General features: G+C 32.2%; 2 protein-coding genes across 3 annotated transcripts; one reads left to right on the top strand and one right to left on the bottom strand.

The window, feature by feature from the left end:
- Positions 1-204: 204 nt before the first annotated feature.
- On the bottom strand, positions 205-5,035 carry LOC122595558 (sphingosine kinase 2-like). Of its 2 annotated transcripts, XM_043767939.1 has the most exons (10): positions 4,608-5,035; positions 2,840-2,962; positions 2,558-2,658; positions 2,346-2,418; positions 2,133-2,219; positions 1,962-2,039; positions 1,787-1,857; positions 1,364-1,627; positions 1,044-1,166; positions 205-512 (listed from the first exon to the last, which is right to left on the bottom strand). In XM_043767939.1, the coding sequence occupies exons 1-10, from the start codon at positions 4,987-4,989 to the stop codon at positions 321-323; spliced, it is 1,494 nt and encodes a 497-aa protein (XP_043623874.1). In that variant the 5' UTR covers positions 4,990-5,035; the 3' UTR covers positions 205-320. The 2 variants fall into 2 exon arrangements, with proteins under 2 accessions (XP_043623874.1, XP_043623875.1); XM_043767940.1 differs by lacking the exons at positions 2,840-2,962; positions 4,608-5,035 and having other exon boundaries at positions 2,346-2,421; positions 2,558-2,651.
- Positions 5,036-15,991: 10,956 nt separating this feature from the next.
- LOC122594922 (ribosomal RNA-processing protein 17) lies at positions 15,992-21,191 on the top strand. The gene is made up of 4 exons (XM_043767204.1): positions 15,992-16,151; positions 16,875-16,980; positions 19,550-19,691; positions 20,817-21,191. Exons 1-4 carry the CDS (start codon positions 16,048-16,050, stop codon positions 21,047-21,049), a joined length of 585 nt encoding a protein of 194 aa, XP_043623139.1. The 5' UTR covers positions 15,992-16,047; the 3' UTR covers positions 21,050-21,191.
- The last annotated feature ends 249 nt before the right edge of the window (positions 21,192-21,440 follow it).

Below are 21,440 nucleotides of genomic sequence, written 5' to 3'. Positions count from 1 at the left end.
ATATATCTAAATGCATTTCAACGATGACGGAATAAAAATAAAATAAAATTGTGGGCAGCGTCAAAGTTAAAAATCTTATATATTTGAAACAAAGATTATAGGTATATCTTTTGATTATCAAAAAGAAGTGTTATCGTTTTCTAAGCACAATGAGAATATGCATCATGCTTAAAAACATGTATCTATCCATGCTTAATTAGAAAATGAACAAATCGAAGCCTTATATGTTATTGTATACATGTATAAAAATCGATATCTATTTTCAATTTTGGAAGAATACAGAGTGCGTTTCTGTTATTTACATACTGATAATACCAGATTCAAATAGGAGTGAAGAGAGTGGCTAAACCTTGGTCCACAACAACTTGCAGCTTGTCATATACCATCAAGGATTTAAGGTTTGACTTATACGTTCCTTTCCCTCTTGCCAACACTTCCCCATCCGAATCTATAATCCCCTCCTTCATTGAATTACCCATTCGCGGCCCAGGCTCCAAAGTCAATGCTTTCACCTGTTTATAAATAAAAGCGATAAATATTCGGGTTGTCAGTGTGCTGGTGTGCACAAGAATCATCTTCAATTAGATATCGACCTCCCAGTTTTTAAAGTATGCCGTTTACTTTTTGGGCTAAAGAGGTTAAGTATACAATCTAAACTCCAAGTTTTAAGAATAATATATCTCCACTACTTTTCATACTAAAGAACTCTTTGCTATGGATTAGTTAGAAATAACATATTATTTAAAATAATACATGGTTGATCTGGTGGAAATAGAACATCCCCCAAAACGGACCATAGTAAGTACAGTGGTTAAAACTGCCATCTCTAATCCCAGAATTCACTTAAAAAGCATTTGTCTTAAGAACTTACGAAGGCTACTAAATCCTTGCTTGTACCCAAATAATTCTCATGGAAAGCATCAATATACACACATTATATGTTACTGTTTTAGGGCTATAGCGGTTATAGGCACACATGGTAAAACTTTAGCAAGACTGTTAAAGAAACAGGGCATTACATAATAAATGAAAGTTGTACTCACCTTGATGTACACAACGTATGGTGATTTCACATGACCTCCATTGTCCATTTTAGACATCAAGGATATCAAGGCTAGCTTTGGGCATTTTCGAATTACAATCAAGTCTAGATAACCATCTTCAAACTGTAAATCAATCAGCAAAACAGTTAATAGTCTGCATAGGAATATGTGAAGGCTTCTCTTTATTCTTGATTCCATTTCAAGATCAAGGGCTAAGACACAATTTAAGCTTGTGGGTTTTTATCAAAACACATATAAATCTCAAACTGGTAAACTACTTCAGACCAATTTCTATAATGCTTACAATCATAATAAAGTACCTTGGCATCGGGTGCTGCCATGGTGTTTTCTGCACCCCAAGGAACATTATGAAGCCAAACAGAAATGAACGGACCATTAAGCTTTCTCCAATTTGAACTCTGAAAATCATCCTTGGGACCTTGGTATCCATGTTGCCGAGCCTTGAGTGATTCCACAGAAATAACACATGAATTACTTGCTTCTCCAACATCTTCAAATCCAGGCGCAGGTACAAAATGTATACTCCCATTATATTTCCGCAGTCGTATAACTCGTTTAAGAGCCTACATTTTTTAAGAAAAAAATTACTATCATAAACCATACCAGGGACTTGCAATAGACACTTATACAAGCAAAATTTGAGAAGAAAAACTTAATTGGCTAATTCATTTGCAGATCACGATTGACAAACAAACTGATATATTTTGATCTTGCGAACATACATAGAAGTCTAATCTAGCACTCCCCATCCACCGATATTTTTCAGATTCAATGTCTATGTCTGCTACTAGTCCTTCAAAAGGGAAATTAGTAGAGATACAGCACGTGAGTTAAAAGAAGCCACAAAATCTATTGTAAAAATGAACAACATATGTAAAATATTGGTTTCTAGTATACCCCATGCAAGCATCAAGACACTAAAAAATACAGCATCCCCTTGCCAGATTGTAGCTACATCCAAAGAGCGTTTATGCCCTGCCAAAAAACATAAAAACAAGGTATGAATACTAGTTACTAACAGAAAACGTAATAAAGCAAAATATATTTTATCAAAAAGTAAAGATTAACCTCGAACTGCAGCAAGAATAGCATGAGCAGGTGTGCATGGCTCACCGACTGAATCTAGAAGAGATTTAATCATTCCATTTCCAGTACCTTTGCCATAAACATTCATGTTAAATTTTAAAGCTAAAGAATGGTAATGGTTTCAGCATACATGCTCAAAATAAGTAGTGAAAGAAAATATGGCAGGAAATATTTATAAGAAAATAATGAACAAACCTGCAGGTATGGCCCCGAGAGGCATCTTCATTGCAACTTCCCAGTCTTCTCTTTCAAGGAGACCATTCACAACCTACTACAATTTTTTCCATGGGCGATCAGGTAAAAGAGATTGAACTGTTATTAAGCTCTAACATGATGTGTTATCACTAAAATGTCATACAGAAAAAGCCATAATTCAAATAGCAGAAACAAACAGGTAACAAACCAACCTCAACTAATATGCCATCCCCGCTAACACAAAGGATGCCATCATACTTGGTAAGATCCAATGAACGAGAGACTTCTTTCGCATGAAGTTGATATTTGGTTTCTGAAGTTAGATTAAGGCCATTATGCTACAATAAATTATACAACACTACCCAATCCCACTAGTGTGTAGGGTATGAGGGAGGTCTAAAGCAGACGTTCATACCCCTACCCATTACCCAATATTACCTAATGCTATGGTTGATGAAACTGGCAAATACATGCTTAACGTAAGTAGAACATACCTTGCAGTGTATATTCGATATTAGCATCCTCAAGTATTGGTTTTACATCATTGTCAAAAATCTTGGAAGCAGACTTCTTCCCGCCAAATGGATTCAGAAATATAAACAGCTTCTTGGGTCGACCTGTTGTAACAACTTCTCTCAGTGATACATATAGGAAACACTACGCTTGGATAAACGATGAGCAATGAGTATCTTAGTCAAAGACAGACAGCAATGGTTTATAATAACATTGTTACAAGGCTTTATGCTTCCATTAAGGACATCAATACTAAATTAGTCAGTATGTGTTACAATGGAAACATAACAAACAGATCACTTGAAATGGGCACGTATAGTGGCCCATAACTGTTATTGATAGATAACAAACTATAACATTGCTTCATTAAATAAAGTCACCGAATGTTTAAAGGGGTCAATAACAATCCTCATTCTGTCCCTAAAAAAAGGCAGCTAGAGATATATCATGCTGTGGGAAGGCAGTTCAACATTTATCATTGAGTTCTGTCAAAGAACACCACTTTTTTTCATCAAGTTCTTACAATCCAATATAAGTTTACAAAACAAATATCAAACAATAATCTTTTACTTAGCTAGATGAACTGTCTAGATCATTCAACAAATTTTCCATTCAACTTTAACATTAGGTGGCTATAGCATAGGTCACCGGCCAGCTTGCCCAATGAGAAGTCAAGGAGGGGAGCGCGAGGGGGGATCTTCTGATAATTCTTTCATATATATATTAGGGTAAGGGGAATGGGGCGACATATCAGGCGATCCATGCTTGGATTGCCTCCAAGTATCCGGAAACACCACCCCCACTAGGCTACTTGGCAAAGAACTTGTTTAGACGATTTTTCAACATCGTCGGGCCACAGCTCTCTCTCTCTCTCTCTTACTTTTGCACTCCCCAACCAATCACCTAAAGCCACTTGTGAGAAGTCCCCCCACCCAAGTAGATAGTCACATGGTGCAAGTCCCCCCACCCCAACACTTGAGATAGCCTCACTCCTCTTAGCCTTAATAATAAACAATGTGCATTCTGGTAATTTAAGACATTAGGGATGCCCGACTTTGGTTTTTAGGTCACTGGGTTTAATTTGTTGCTCATAGCCTAGGGGGGGTTTTTTCGGGCTCGTGCTAGGCGCATAAATCATCAGGGCCACCTCTGTTTAGCCTCACCATAACTGAAGTCGGTTAAGGCCACTAACAGTATTCAAATGAAAAAAAATGTATAAATAATAAGAGTAAATTGTATGTACATTGGACTTTGAATTAGACATAAACCTCAAAGAACGAGTATGAAATACAAAAAGAGATAGAAAATATTAGAACTATTTCACAACTGCGTCGACAAAAGAAAGAAAGCTATAACTGAAGTAAAGCATGGAACACAACATCCAGTCAAGGGATTTTGCCCATGATCTTTCAAATCCAAAGATCATATAAAATTATATAACATGACACGGATTAATATTTTCCAGGATTTAAGATCTAGTGGGGCCGAGCAGAAATTAATGTTTTGTTTAATGCCTATGTACCAATTAACTTTAAACTAAACTAATACATGAAAAATGGTACTTAGAAATATTAATATCTGAGTTTTTTAGACGGCGATCCTCTACAGTTAGAAATAACTTTACTTGGTAAAGATTTTTGAATCTTAACCTTTGATTTTAATCCAAGTGTCAAGATAACTTTACTATAGTTGGTTTCAACTATTATTTAGTACTACTAAACAAAAAACAGAGAAAGAAGAACAAATTACCTAGAGAATCGATGTAAGCTTGGATATTTCGACACAAATTCTGGAACGAAAAATCGGAAACAGCCTCAAACGAAAAACTCTTTCTAACCAAACTCCCTTCTTCTTCTTCTTCTTCTTTTCTGCCTTTACTACAACAAAACCCATCACCACCTTTAATTGTCTCTTTCACAATTGCATTAATTGTGATCACACGACCAACTGTTGACATCCCCAGAACTTGTTTTTCAACACACAAACATTCATCAAACCATCCAAGTGTTCCATCAGTTGTCAGAGTGAGTGTTGTTTGATTACTCTTTTTCTTCTTGTTGTTGATGACTAATACTTGATCAGAGACAAGTATTGTTGTTGTATTATGATTATTATTATTTTGATGATCCATTTGTGTGTGTGTGTGTGTGTGTGTGTGTGTTTTGGGTTGAGATTTTGAGGAGAATAAACTAAAATGGTGGGCTAATGAATTGAGGGAGGAAGCGTGTGGAGATGGGTTTGGGTTTATCGACGGAAGGTCATTAGTCAATGTCATCTTCTACAACATTTTGTTGCTCTTCTAGTCTTTACTCTTTTGTGTCCTTTATTCAATTTCAATGTTTTTCTTATTAGATATAATCTAACTATGGCAAAATGATTATAATGATTATGCAGTGTAATGATTTTTCGGAAGTTAATAACTTAATATGATGCAATCAGTGTTAGGTTTTTATTATTATTATTATTTTAATTTTCGAATTCTCAAAGCTTGTTCGGCTCATTTATCGGTCTCTTTTGGACATGATGTCATTCGAATTTTTAGGGAACCGCGAAGGGAGAAAAAACTTCTATTAATTCGCCAAACGGCACGACAATTAATAAGAGTAAACATTGCCCCCTCAAGATTCGAACCTAGGTCTCCCGAAACACAAAACCATCATAAGAGGACTGAGATACCACTAAGGTTTACCTAAAGACTTTTTTATTTGGATCAATAATGTAAGGATTTATTTTATTTTATTTTCTTTTATCCCTATATACTTTACATCGCTTGAACATACATATGTTTGTACATTGATTGAACACCATAGCTATTTTGGCATAGTTATTACACTCTGGCGCGATTATTCATTTTTTTATAATAAAAGTTCAATGTCAATAATATCTGAACGGATATTTTAGCAACATATTAACAAACAGTTCGAATAATCATTCTACCTCCAATCTAACATAGCATGCTGGAACCTATTTTGACTATAAGACATCATCATCCATATAAAACTAAAAAACACTATAATAAATATATGGGAAAAACGAAATATAAGGCTGTCTGGCACCTAAGTTTAGGTGTGGAACTCCTCACATACTAATATTTTATTATTCCTTGTTTAATGAATAAATACATGGGCCCCCATGATTTTTATGGATAAAAAAAATAATATATGAGTGTTCCACACCTAAACTTAAATACCCGACAGCCTTATATTCTCATCCCCTAAATATATATATAAAATAATTGGATGAGAACCTTTTGATCCTATATATCATTACTCATTAATCTACTAGTCAGACTAGTATCCTTATCTATATATATCTAAAAGTTTTATCAAGCAAGTGGAAAAATTGACGTATTATTGACGATTTATCGATGAATATTTAATAAGGTTAATTACTAGGGTTAATTATTTTTGTTTACAAATATATATATATATATAAGTTGGATCAAGAAGTTGAGAAATTTGGTGCTTTTTAGCCTTATATTTATGGGACATTTAATAGGATGATTAAGGTACTTAGTAGGGGTTAATTATAATAATTACTATTTGTATCGAATGATTTTGGAATACGAAGTGTGAAGTACCAGACTACCAGTTGGGGTTTTCAGGTTTATTATGATTTTGATAGGCATTACACTTATTATGCATAAATTATGAGCATTATTACTTCTTAATAGGTATTAGATTACTACCGTATTAAACACCAGAGAAAGCTAAAAGTCTTTTAATCCATCAACTTCTTATTTCTATAAAACTTTTTTCTTCTTCTTAATCGATTAATCAATATTTTTAATAATTGATCAATCCCTCTTTACACACACACTTCAAGATTTTATGGAATGTATCATACGATTTAGAATATTCAGGAAATCGGGTATGCGTATATTCTTGATCATTATTATATACTCCTTTTATCGTATTTTGTTTTTATTTACCGGGGTTTTTTCTTTAAATACATATGTTATCAATTTTGATAAATGTATTCTTTTTTGGTTTTATAGATTGTGAGATGGCTGCATCAAAAGATTAATTTTCGAATGTGGTTCATCCGACAAGAACCACATATGGTAACTTTTATTTTAAATTCAATTCGTTGATTGTTTGGTTTTATGTTGATGTAGATAAACTATTTGAGTGGATGGAATATTTGAAAATTTGATGTTTAGCAGGAGGAGGAATAGAGGAAGCCGGCAGGAAATTAGGAGGTTCAGGTCTTTAGGGATGGGGAAAAACTAAAGAATATTTGGGGGAAATCAACAAAAGTATCTTCAGCCTTGAGCAAGGTATAGTTATCTCTATAAATCTTTAAATCCAGTGCAGATCTTCTATTAAAATCAACAGAAAATGATTTAAAACATGGTTGTATAGGTACTTTGTACATATTGAAAGATTTGATTGCAAATGAGCCATTCATTTGATTATAAATTTTTTTTTGTCATGGTTAGTTTTGTTTTTTTTCTTATTTTTATTTATTTAGTGTCCATTACATAGATAATCGGTATTAACAATTACCATTTCTGATGTTTGGGTATTGTTGAAAGTGAGGATGTAAACATCACTGGTCGTAAGTAACCAACATTACCTTGGTGTTATCTACTTATTTACTACTGAAAATGAAACTAACGTTTGTTTGTTTTTTTGATTAAAAATCTACATGACATGTAATCGAGAAGTGCGTGATCTCGAAAACAATATTTGGGGGAAGCTTCAAACCGTGAGTACATATTGACTCTTTGTTTAACATAAAATCTATAGCGGGCGTAGTTTGATTTGTTAATTTATGTCACTAAAAGGGGGGGGGGGGAGTTTGATTTGTATAACGGGCGTAGTTTGATTTGTCAATAAAGAGATATAGGAGGTTTTATGCTTTTAAATACGCTCGAGTAACTTATGATCTTTTTGATTTGATAAGCAGCACTTCTGACCCGTTTTGTTTGTTGCTTTAATCAGTGTTTAACTTATTTAAGTTGTTGATAGTATCCAATCCCATGTCAGTTGGCCATAGGAAGTGTTAGTGTCTTTTAGTTCTATTCATATTTTGCTACAATGAAAACTTGAAATTTATGTAGGTTTTTATTGAATTACGCCAGATAAAGAAATTATGTTGAGGGATGCTATCAAAACACACATAACCATGGGTTTCCCGAGAGAAACAGATGATATTAGTTAAAAATGTTGATTAAAGAAGGCATTATGACAATTTTACTGGGAAGCAACTGCTGTTGTATCTTGGTTTTGTTAATAGTTACAGCGTTGCAATTGTGCTTGATATTATACTTTCAAGCATTTGTTTTGATAATCGGTTATGAGTTTGCCTTAGTGTTTCATTGAATACATACAGGAATCTTCTGTGCTCAATGGAACTCACAAAGGACTTCTCCTTTACTGTTGTTTACAATGGGTCTCACAAAGGACTTCTTTGTTACCACCATTAACAAGGGAACTGGAAAGCAAAGCAGCATAATATTACCATCACCGGTGCTCGCACATTACTAAGTGTCGAGGTATGTCTTTGTTGACTATAAATCTTTAATAGTGGCGATAGTATATATGGATGGGTTGAGCGAAATAGATTCTGGTCATAATGCTAATAGTTTTTGGTGTGGGTTGCGACCAATTGGGTTGACCCAATTTTTCTTTTTGAAATCTCATAAGTTCTTTATAAACGGTTAGGTGTCAAGTATGAAATTTCAGCTACAAGTGTTAGTAATGAGTTATTTTTTGTGTGCGTTAGTGATGAGTTACCTTATGTTCTTTCTTATATTATCTTCATATACTTCAGCAAAATTATGTCTTAGGGTAAATTTGTTTGAACCAAATGTGCATTAGTTATTAAAGGTGTTGTCCGGTGAATTAGGTGTTTATATAACCATTTAAATTTGGTCCCTCTCAGGTGAGTGTAACATGTAAACCTCTAAAAGCATACTCGGCTACAATTTTGTAGTAGTCATGGTGGTATTATTAATAATAAGAGTTCTCTTATTCTTTGTAGTTGCAGTTGTTCAGGAGATGCTCAATAATGATCCCTTGGACTTGAGCCGTTAGAAGCTCATTCGCTGGAGAAGTAAGCAAGAAGATCGTAGACAACTATGCAAATGATGAGACTCCCAACTTTGGATTTAAATAGTGTTGTCCTTTTTTTTTTAAATAGTTTTGTCCATTTTTTTTAAGATGGATAAAAAGCTCCACCATATATTTGGTTACTTTGGTTGTATTTGTTATCCCTTGATTTAAAGGGAACCCAAGGAGCGGCCACGTATAAAGTCTCCCACTCTTATGATATTTGTATTTGTAACTTGGTCTAAGGCAACTCAAACATGTGGTTTTATGTAACAAAAGTAGCTCATAATCAATCCTACCATTACAATGTCGTTCCTAAATCATTAACAAATTTCACCATACATTCATTAGATAAACTATTGTAAACGTTAATTAAAGATCAAGAAACATTAACCAAGACGTCAAATACATCGATTTACTTAGCCGTGCATCGCACGGGTCTTCACTCTAGTATAATATAACAATTGAGTTTTGAAACAACTCTAATCCTTAAATAATCTCTCTTCATAATTATTGGTATAAGTCTAAAAGCATACTTTACAATTATATGAAGCATGGGTATTTAATTGTTGATTAGTTATTATGTGGGTTATTATTTATTATAGTAGGTTTATGTGCAAAGAAGAGTAGTAATGAGCATTAGGAAGATGAAAAATAGATAATTTATCACATTAATGACATTGAGAAGTTGAAGTAAGCTGTCCAGATTCAGAATTTGTGATTAGTTTGTATCATAAGTAACACATTTATTTTATGCAATTATCATGGTGGTTTATTTAACCTATATGTATTATACGACAATTCTCAGAGGGCGAAAATATTATTATACATATCATAATATGTGCAATCACCCATTTAGCCATTCACCATACATATATCAGTATACCACAATTGCATAAATCTGACCATACGACAAAGAATTTGGAAAACACATTCTCAACAAAACTTTAATAAACTTAAATTATACGAGAGAATGAAAAGCCCAAAAGATTATGAAAAGTTTTTGTTATAAATATGTAAGTGGTTAATGAGAGTTTATTGGGTTGGAGTTATAGAATTTCATTGGTTTCTAATGAGAGTCTATATATATATATATATATATATATATATATGTATGAGGAATTCATTCTTCAATTCCAACTTTGCATTCTTCTCTCATAAAAAGTTAGTATTCATAAGTATATCTAAAGCTAAAAAATATTTCTTCGAATGGGGAAGAGTGATGTTATTGTTGTAAAACAACCTAAGGAAAGAGATTTTATTTTTTAGAATCAAGTTAACAAAAAATCTACGGGGCCGATTGTTGTCATGATTTGTAGGCGGCGGGATGTGATAAGTGTGAAGAATAAGTACATGAGTACCGACTACATCATCTCTGATGCAAAGGTGTATAATATAAAAGTTAAATTTTGAAACAACTCTAAATCTTAAATAATCTCTCTTCATAATTATTGGTAAAAGTCTAATAGCATAGTTTACAATTGTATGTAGCATGAGTATTTAATTATTGATTAGTTATGTGGGTTATTAGTAGGTTTATGTGTAATTTTGTGGGTTATTACTAGGTTTATGTGCAATTGTATATTGTTAGAAGAGTAGTAATGATCATTAGGAAGTTGAAACATAGGTAATTTATCATATTAATGATTATTAGGAAGTTGAAGTATCATTAGGAAGTTACACCATAGAATACTAAATGATACACCTTGACATGCACATGTCCAGATTCAGAATTAGAAGACAATTAAAATATTCTGGTTTCTTTATATGATAAGTAACACATGTTTATTTTATGTAATTACATTACGAAAGAATCCCAAAACATGAAACTGTTATACACATAGTGGTTTATTTAAACACTTTTTTTCATCTCCATATCTTTATCTATAACTATATATATAATATAAAAGTTAAGTTTTTGAACCAACTCTAAATCTTAAACCTCTTTCTTCTTAATGATCATTATAAATGTTAAAACTTGATTACGGAGATGGTTTGATAAATGTTAAACTTTGATTATTATGACCATCCATTAATAAAGTTCTTTGATATTCCTTTTTCTTCATTGAAACAAATAAATGATAATGAGTGGTGATATTGAATCACCACTTTCAATTCATAGTTTCAATTGAAACAAATAAATGATGAGAAATTTGTAAAGTTGTATGAAATTAGAAGTAGCATACAATTTTTTTACTAACAAATGCCGATTTCAATATCGGTTCACTTTCAAGATTTTTTTTATTTGTTATTATGCTTTTGTTTTCACAGTTACTTCGTCAAGGCAAGGAAAGGTATAATTTAAACTCACTTTCTATTCCTACAAGTTTTAAGTATTCTAATTGTCATGATATTATTACAGATGGTTGTTAAAACTTTTCTTTAATTCTATACTACAAGTTTATGGTACATATATGAAGAACTATGTAGCACCGAAACGGATAAGGCAAAGAGAACGATACGGGAACGGGAAACGGCAAAACTAAAAAATTTAGGATACGGGTACGGCAAAGATACGACAATAAAAAAATAAAAAAATATTGATTTTATATAGAGAAAGACTTGAGAGATTATGTATAATTATATATGTATAATTATAACAGGTACACCAACCTGTTTGGAGTTTTGGTGCATCATAGATGAATAAATGCGAGCTGCTCCAATCAACACACTAAATTCACACCGATATGCCATGATCAGTAAACATTTCGTAAAGGTTGGTAAAACAAGTTTTTATCTTTTTTTTCGTCATCCACAATCTCATTTAAGTCATTTTGTATATTTCGTGGTAAGAACTTGTGCTCTTTCTTACATTTTATTATATCTATGTATTATGCGTTGAGTTTTCCAGACGAATTTTAAAAGTGAAATATTTTATACATGCAATCAATTAAAATTTAATCATGTCGTGCAACGCACGGGTTTTAAACCCTCGTCTAGATGAATAAACATACTTATACACATACTTAAAAAAAATACAAATTAAAGCTGGCTAACAAACTCAATTTGTATCCGATTTGTTTATATCTAATTATTCATTTTCAAAAAGTATATATTGTAGCTCAAATACATCTCAAATAGCTTAAATGACAATAAAGAAAACTACAGAAAAAACTTCAAACAATTGAAAAGTAATTAATCGTTTTTTGCTTGTTTATCAACTTTTTATTAGTATATTACTTAAAGATAATAATACCTGAATGTAACCAAATATGTCAAATTGGTTATGTAGTATAGTAATCTATTTGAACGTTAAATCAATGTAATTACCTAAAAATTTTGTTCGAACTATATAAAATGTGTAAGGACCTTTCATTGTTTAATCAAACTAAACACTTATTGGTTCATACATTAATTGACCTATATTAAAAGGTCTTTACATTGATTGCATAATATCAACACCAAGTAGATAAATATATTACATAGCTATTTTGGCATCAACGGTCACATTTCGATGATATTATCCCTTATATTATTCATCCTCGTCAGTTTTTAAAAGGAATGGCTAACTTCCGTGCGTTCAAACAATTTTATTAGAATTTAAGATCGAAACTAGTAAGTCAGATCAACCATTCCCTCATATAATACTTTTTTCCATTTGAAAAAAGATACTCTCCCTATCGAATGTAACCACTCCAGCCTATGATATTGAGCATGACAATAACATATTGACATGTTGGAATAACAGATTAAAACTATAATAATATATTATGGATTTGTATCATGATTTTGACATAATCACATGAATGATTTCAGAATAGTTTGGACAAAATAAGGTTTTTTTTATTTTGTTTAAAAATTGAATGACGTAGATAGGATAATTTGGTAACTTTATTAACTTAAAAATGAATAAAAAGGTACAATGATCCGATAAAAACAAATAGAAATGTACATAGAAGTTTTAAGGAAAAGCACTCAATTAAAAGATTGTCATGCAATAAAGAAGAACCTACACTCTTCAAATGCAGTTTAGCCTCCAACTCGCATTTGGCGAATTTCTTTTATCGTGTTAGCAGCATGGTAGAAACCTTAGTTAATTCTGGACAAAGTGACTTGATTAATTTATTTATTAATCTAAACTAAAGTAGATGGGTTAGCCTAATCGTCTATGTCAAATGTGATTTGAGGAACTTTAACCAAAATTAGTGTACGCGTTTGTAAGCTTTGCAAATTGCAATAGAACGCCCAAACCGCATTTGCCAAGCGCGGGTTGTGGAAAGATCCAAAAAGACCAAAGCACATCTAAAGAGTAGGGGTCCATCAACACTTACCATCCGAGTCCTAACAGTATAGGCGGACCTACATAGAACATAGGGGTAGCCCGGGCTACGGGTCCGCTATATCCAGGTAATGTAATTTTTTTTGGAAAACGATATATTATTTATTCGTGATACGGGTCAAACAAATATGGGATACCCGTCTATGTAACTATTTCAAAACTTTCAAAATATTATCCTAATAATATAACTCAAAAAGAGGTACTTGTGCAATTAAATGATAAATGGAAACTATCAAAGTGTCAAAAAACTCTTAACAATCATTAAAAATAGCCAAAAATTCTAAGAAATCGTAATAATTTAGTCGGTATCTTTATTTTACGTCGATATAAGGTCATCAATAAAAAAAATTATGTTATCCGTCCCTATGAATCCTGGGTCTGACACTATATACCGCCTAACAGGATTAAATCTATTTGTTAACACACTTCACATGGCTTTTTTTTATTTTCTCCATTTCTATCCTAGAATAAAAAAAACCCCATCTATTTAGCATTATAAAAACATCTCTTCAAATATGTGCGGACCTTTCATATATATGTACGATAGTGACGAGTGTCATAAAATTTATTAGGCAAAAAAATAACATAATATTATTAAAGACCCTAAATAATATTGAAAATTGAAATGTTAACGTATGTTTGTTTTTAGAGATGGATCCATAAAATTACAATATTACGGTAAAAGATACTCCATTCGTCGTCTCATATTAAATGTTTTAGTTTGACTTCTAAGTCTTTTACTCCATTCGTCGTCACAAATAAAGATATTTACGGTCAAAATCAGACGAAAGAAAACTTAATCAGTCAAAATAAGACAATTAAAATGAGACAGAGGAGTACTAGCTTAAAAATACAAGATTTGAGTTTCATAATAAACTTAAAGCATGATAATATACACAAATATTATATATTTACATTTACAATTTTTTGGGACGTCAAGAGTTGTCGCTCGTATTTGCATTGATTACATTTAACTTTTTTTTTTTAACTTTAGTTAGATAAAGAGAAACAAAAAGTATATGACCAATATCACAACTTAATAAATACGAAAACTAAAGAAGAAACATATGAAAATTAACTTCATATAAATATTGATTTCAATTTACCTTTTTTTTCCAACTTTAATTAAATAAAAAGAGATTCGAAAAATGTAGAGTATATAATTTGAAAAATACATACAAATTCATCAACAAAGACCATCTCAAACGTTTTGATTTTTTTTAGGTTGTTTCACTCCGAAACAGTCCATAATGAACCTATAATGGACAACAAACTAAATTAAAAGAGATAATAATAACAATAACATAAGAATTCAATGTTAAATAATAATAATGATTAAATATGAACAAAGTATATAAATAAAAAACCATTTTGGTAGTTGATCGTAGTTTTTTTTTTTAGGTTTTTTCTTAGTGTTGATAATATGTGAGGGTTTTTTTCTAGGTGGTATATATATATATATAGATAATAATAATAAAGTTTTTCAATAATTTTTTTTATTAAAGGTCGGTCATTATTATTAAATAAATATTAAAAAAATAAAGAATTAATAAGAAGAGAGTATTATGGTAAAGGAAAGAAGATTAGGGGTGCAAAGTGTACTATCAACCTACTCTTTAATTATATTATAGATGATTGACGTGTGGAACGTTGTAAGTTTTAATTGAGTGTTCTTATTTTGATTTTTTACAAAAGTGACAACAATTCACCGTCACATTTCATAGGTTACGAGAAATAAGTGCAAGAAAGTGTTAGGAAGTTATAATACTGGAAATTTAAATATATGTGTTGAGTTAGCCATTTTTCTACCTTAGGATGAGGTAGAGGTAATTTGCCTTTTTAAGAAAGGAGGTTCGAGCCTTAACTATATATATTCTTCCTCGAGTATTATGCTATTATTATTGTAGGGCTCCTTATCGGTGGGCCTCTTTAACACGAATTTAATTAATATTCTTTTCGTTCCATGTTAAGTGTTTTAGTTTGACTTTTTGAGTTTTTTTCATTCAATTTTGACTGAAAATAGTTTTGTTTGTGTTATATAACACTTGATATAACATATATGAATTGATTGAGTTTTAAATGTACTTTTCACTGATATAATTTTCATCAACTAGTATATAGCACAAACAAAGATATTTACGGTCAAAATTGAAAGAAAAAAACTTGATCAATCAAAATAGGACAATTAAAATAGGATAGGCAGTATAATTTATGTTAGATATTTTGATATTCGCAAATATCAGGTTCAAAGGAAAAAAATATCTATGCTTGTACGGTCTCCTAATATATAAAGACTCTTGAAAATGATTGGTATTTGATACCACACAACTTGAAATTGATTTTAGAATCTTTAATAATCTATGCATGTTGTAAAACTGCTCATTACCATGATGTCAATATCATAATATGGATGTGGATTTGATGCAGACGAAAAACGAGATGAATAAGCGAACCTGTTGATTCACAAAAATTCCACGATCAATTCTTTTAATTATTTTTTGATTCAGAATGAACATCGATATTTAGAAAATTTTACACGCTAAACGCATGAATAAGGGGGAAATGATTCTTATATGTTTCAACAAGAACGGATCATTTCCCAATGTTTACATGTATAAATAGACATACAAAATTCGAACGGGCCGAAAAACATAAATGGTCCAAAAGTTATTAGAAAAATAAAGTCAAAAAAAACTAAAAAAACATGTAAAAAGGCCATAACTCATAAAAGATGGCGTTTTTTGGTCCGGAGGCCCATAACTCATCACGCTAAAAGTAAAGATTAAAATTAAATCTTTGCCCATTAAAATAGCCCTAAGAGGTACCGCAGTTGAAAAAAAAGGAGGCGGCGGCGATGGAGGCGGAGGTGGAGGGAGACGTTGTATCAGCTCACCATATCAAGAAAAGATCTCTTAGAAACAAAGCCCTTTCCGTTTCCTTCAGTGAAAAAGACCTCAGGTCTCTCCTTATCTCTATCTATATCTACATACATTTTTATACAATATGTTGTATAGAGAAGTCTTTTTACATTTATGTTTTAGGATTATATTGATTGTTAACTGTGAACTTTCTGTTCAGACTACCCGGAAAGCACATAACAAACAAGTAACTTTTGGGTTGTATGCTTTAGACCATCTGAAATTCCCATTTAGTGATTTTTTGGTACTGAAAACGAAAATAGTGTAGTTTCATCTCTGCATGATGTCCCATGATTAAGTGTTACTTTGACTCTGTATATAGTGTAATGAATGTGTTTATCCATGGCTAAATGTCTTATGTGCCTTTTCACATTGACACTTATACAAGACTCTTTTCGTCCGAAAAATCCATTTATGATTTTGTAATGGGCCAATAGGTGAATAGGTAGATTTTCCTCAGTTTTCCCAAAATTTGGAGCTTTGCAGTTAATTTATGACACCCCAACATTGAGTTAATGTTTATAACAAGACTTTTTCTGAATTTGAGTAGCTCAAAATTACTGGTCCCTCTACAAACTTGGAGCAAATTCATTATAGTTGGCAATAATAGAAGTGGTATTTTTTTGGTGTAGGTCAATACATCTTGGAATCTTTAAATTTTGTGCGACATATATGACTCTATTTGTTAATTATATGTAATCATTTGATTAATTTAGTTATCTGAGTAAATTTATTTATGAGCCTCTGTTAATTGTGCGTATAGTGATTATGTGACCGGCTTCCATAAGAGAAAGAAGAAACGGAGAAAAGAAGCACAAAGTCAACAACAGGAAGCTTTAAGGCGCAAGCGTATCGAGCTGCGCAAAAAGGTACTGCTTTGATATGTTTTGCTATATGGATGGTAGTGTGTGAATTTAATTTTTTTTTACCATTCACTATTTGGCTGTTACAATATGTAGTGTCATATCATATTCTCATCTATCACACACAAACACTAGTACATTGAAGGGAATTTTATCCAATAGCGTGATCTTTTATTTCTATGGTTTTATTAAGTTATCTTATATTTTTATAAGTTATATTTTTAACTTATTAGGATAATTATTATTGATTTATTTCATATTTTAGTGGTATTAGGATTAACACATACAGGATGCTAAGGTGTTTTGTAAAATCAGTTTTGAGTTTTAAATAATAAACCATAAAGGTTTTGTTAGTCTTTGATTAATCCTTTTGTTCTTGAGCCATTTGATCGCTCTCTTCCTGCATCAGTTGGTGTCAGAGCTCAGGTTAATTCAAATGGCTCCACGTGATGAGAATAACCTTTTTACTCGCCGAATCGCTGACCAAGGCAGCGATAAAATCGTGTTCGAATCGCAAGATTCAGGAAACTGACCCAAGAGATTTCATCCGAGATGAGGTCGTTGGGAAAGAGGAGCATCCTGAATACGGCAATGATTACAAGTTCCAAGAAACCGACTCGAATGTTTTCATCCAGGATGAAAACTTTGGGAAGGATGAGTATCGTGGGGATTGTAGCACCCTCTATGAAGTACCTCCTGTGTTTGATTAATACGCGGACGATGAATGGTATATTTGGTTCGGATATGATTGGTGTGCGTATGATGAGACGAAAGGAGGTTTTGGAAACGCTGCTATAATTGTTAAAAGAGAGGCAGATTGATGATTCACTTAATTTGTTTCTTGTTGGCATTCCAAACAAAACTATCTTGTTTTGTTTTGGATTGAAAGGTAAAAACAAGGATGGTGATGCCGTTGATTTTCTTGAATCAATTATAGTGGAAAACCAATATCCACATTCCAAAAATAATCCTGCAATAACTACATCTTCTCAAGGCAAGTCGTTAAATGCATTAATTGAGAATCTTGGTAAAGAATGCATTAATTGTGTGTACCCTAATCGGTTTAAACTTGATCGTAAGCAAACATATAAGACTTGCCAATCTGTAACCGATCTTATGTTCGACGGTAGAGCAAATCGACCCGACAACCCGATAGACCAGAGACCTACCGATCCAAATTATACACGCTCAAAGCGGACCAGGACAACATGTAAAGTTAAATGATCATTGAACAAGAGATGCAAGGTGGTTCCATTCGATCCAGGTGGTTTCGGTCTGAAAGCAAAACTCGAGGACGAGTTTTTTTGAAGAGGGAGAGAATGATGCAGTAGCGTGATCTTCTATTTTTATGGTTTTATTAAGTTATCTTTTATTTTTATAAGTTATATTTTTAACTTACGGGTTTTGTTAGTGACAGCCCTTAGGGTTGTCAGTAAAAACTAATTGGGTGCATTAAAATTTGTACCTTGCTGTTTGAAAAATCAGGGGGCGGTTTTTAATATATGATGTACAAGTTTTTAAACATGTAATACGTTGTTAGTGACAGCGGGCTGTCATTATCATTTTCCTTAACTTATTAGGATAATTATTATTGATTTATTTCATATTTTAGTGGCATTAGGATTAATATATATAGGGTGCTAAGGTGTTTTGATTTAAAATCAGTTTTGAGTCTTTTTATGATATGAAAAATCACTTTTTCCTCCCTATACACAAGCGTGCGTGTTAGTGTGTGTGAAATCACCCTGATTATTGGTATTCTTTCTTGAATCAATGATAGTAAGAAGAGTTGGTCCTGGGAATCAATAGGTTTCAATTATCTATCTCTTTTTCTCTCTACATCAGAATTAGACAGAAAACGTAGTATTTATGTAGTTTGTCCATTTTTTTACATCAACGAGTGTTTGTAAGATTGTAGTCATTCTCATTTAAGTTCCGTTGATGCATTATGGTCTGCTAGATTGTCATCCTTGGGGTTGGATGGCACAGACCCAAACACATAATGTCACGTGATATATGAATCATACATGAATCCTGTTTCATATCAACACTAACAACACAAGGCCCTTTTGTCACATTCATTACTGGCTTTCATGTGTATCTCACATATAGTTAGATCTCAATATCAATATCAAGTTTGACTAAACCATTCGCCTGATATTTATCCTGCTTTCATTTCGAAGTATAGTTTAGGTGGCCAAATATGCGGGTAGGACTGGTCGGGTAACAGGCCAAAATGGTTTTTTTTTTTTTTTTTTTTTTTTTTTTTTGTGGCCTAATTCTATTAAAAAAAATTATTTTTGATAGATTTTGGGCATTTAAAATATCTCTGGTACTACTTCAAACATACCTTTTTGACGTTTTTTTTATTTGTTTCAGGTATATTTTATTCATCTGACTCGGTAGAGATAAAACATAACTCAAATCGAATTTATATAATTCGAAATAGCCAACTCCCGTTTAATGTGAGAGAATAATCAATGATAGCAAAAATTGGACTGATCAAATGGAGAATGGAAGTAACTGATATAAACGGTCCATACATCTTGCCTTGACATTTTCTTCTTTTCGACAGAGAAAACTAGACAGAGAGTATGTTCTATATGGTGGAGCTGCACCTGATGCAGATGGAGAATCTAATGTAAATGATGAAGAAGCAGAAAAAGATGATGAAGAAGATGATGATGATGATGATGAACATCTAACATCAGTTTCTGGTACACACACAACTCGTGTTTTGTCTGTGAAATTCTAAAACTTACAACAATCTGTTGAAAATAGTTGAAAGAACTTCTACAAAATTTTAAGATGATGAGTACATGTACTTCTTGATGACTTAAGATGCAAATGACATCCAAGGTGATCTGATGTTTAGAGAGGAATGATAATCTTTATAATTGGTAATTTGGTACGTTCTTTCATAAACTTCTCTTGGTAGTCACTAAATTAGAAGTCTTAAGAAACCTTCCTTGAAAGACGTTTCAATTTCATGAAGCTTCCTAAAATGTCAATGTTGCCATCTTTTATGGGGTAGAAGAAGTGTTCATGTAAATGTACATAATGGAAAAGAAGTTAGGTAGTTTGTCCCAATGTAGCTCTATGATATTGATTTTAGTGCGTAGGGATAAATAGTCATTTTACAATGTGATCTGCCTGAGCTAGAAGAAGTAGGTTTGTAAAATATATGGCCTAAAATCAAGGTTGTAAATATCGGTTATCCGTTTATTATCGTCCGACCCCCGATAAGCGATAAATAGGATATATCGGGGATATATCGGATACCCTAAAATGTAAAGGAATTTATCTAAAATTTATATATATACTAGCAATATATACAATTTGTAATGCAATACATTAATAATTAGAATATAAAACTGTAGAAAAGAAAATAATTACAATTAAAGTTTTGAAATTTAAGTATCTATAGACTATATTCAAAAGGAAAAAACGGTAGTAAAGAAAGTAATTACAATTTACAACTAGAAATTAAAAATTATTAAAGATTAACTCAAAAGTTAAAGAATTAATTAAAAATGAAATAGAAAAAATTGAATTAAAGAATGTAATAAACCCTAATATCTGATAAAAAGCCAGTTTTTTTTTTTATAAAAAAGTGGTCAATTTTTTTTTTTGACCGATAAGTGCCGATATTGACCGATAAGTGCCGAGTTTGACCGAAATTTGACCAAAACGATAAATTGCCCGATAAGTCATTTTTCTTATCGGTGAAGGGCCGATAACCGATATATCGCCGATATATCGGCCGATAAATCCGATATTTACAACCATGCCTAAAATGCATGTTATTCAGCTTAATTTAACTCACTTCTGTTTAACTACAGGAACAAAAGTGTATGACACAGGTAATGTTAAGGTCATGGTGACAACAAGCGAGATCTCTCGCGAAGATGACTCTGCAGAATTACCCAAGTTGCCTCTAGGGCCCGAAAAGAAACCGATTCCACAGGTGATCAAGAAAAAGCCAATCAAGAAAGTCGAGAAAAAAAGATCACGGCCAAAAACCCTAACCAAAAGAGATAAAAGAAAGGGTAAAAATTTCGAAAAGAGGCGTTAGCATTATTAAATACTCTCTTTAACTTTATGGAATTTTTCATTAATTTTCTTATTTATAGGCTTGAAATGGTTGGAATATTTCTGAGTATTATGCAAATCACATTTATTTAAGCATAGTGTAAAATATGTAGACTTACTTGCAACTGCTTGTTTTAAATTGATTGCAATGGATTTACAAAAGGGGTTCCTATTAGTTGGTGTTTTCTGCAATAGGCAATAGGTCCTTGGTCTGGTGGTTCGTTCAACGTAGAGGTGGGAGACATTGTCTCAATCCGGACACTGGCGTTTGATTACTAACAACTAAACATTTGTCGTCAAAGAAAAAAACTTATTGGTGTTTTTGGTGTTTTTGTGGAGTAATAGCTTGTAATTTATGCATTTAAAGGTGTAAG

Source organism: Erigeron canadensis, chromosome 4 (genome assembly GCF_010389155.1).
Source record: "Erigeron canadensis isolate Cc75 chromosome 4, C_canadensis_v1, whole genome shotgun sequence".
NCBI classification, from domain to species: domain Eukaryota; kingdom Viridiplantae; phylum Streptophyta; class Magnoliopsida; order Asterales; family Asteraceae; genus Erigeron; species Erigeron canadensis.
This window is presented reverse-complemented; position numbering and strand designations above follow the sequence as displayed.

Excerpts from the sequence above, each read along its gene's own strand:
- LOC122595558 (XM_043767939.1), bottom strand. The coding sequence starts at position 4,989 with ATGGATCATCAAAATAATAATAATCATAATACAACAACAATACTTGTC. Across the intron at positions 2,963-4,607 it reads AGCTTACATCGATTCTCTAG|GTCGACCCAAGAAGCTGTTT; the intron begins GTAATTTGTTCT and ends TTGTTACAACAG. Across the intron at positions 1,858-1,961 it reads TGTCTTGATGCTTGCATGGG|GACTAGTAGCAGACATAGAC; the intron begins GTATACTAGAAA and ends TCCCTTTTGAAG.
- LOC122594922 (XM_043767204.1), top strand. The coding sequence starts at position 16,048 with ATGGAGGCGGAGGTGGAGGGAGACGTTGTATCAGCTCACCATATCAAG. Across the intron at positions 16,981-19,549 it reads GTATCGAGCTGCGCAAAAAG|AGAAAACTAGACAGAGAGTA; the intron begins GTACTGCTTTGA and ends TCTTTTCGACAG. Across the intron at positions 19,692-20,816 it reads ACATCTAACATCAGTTTCTG|GAACAAAAGTGTATGACACA; the intron begins GTACACACACAA and ends GTTTAACTACAG.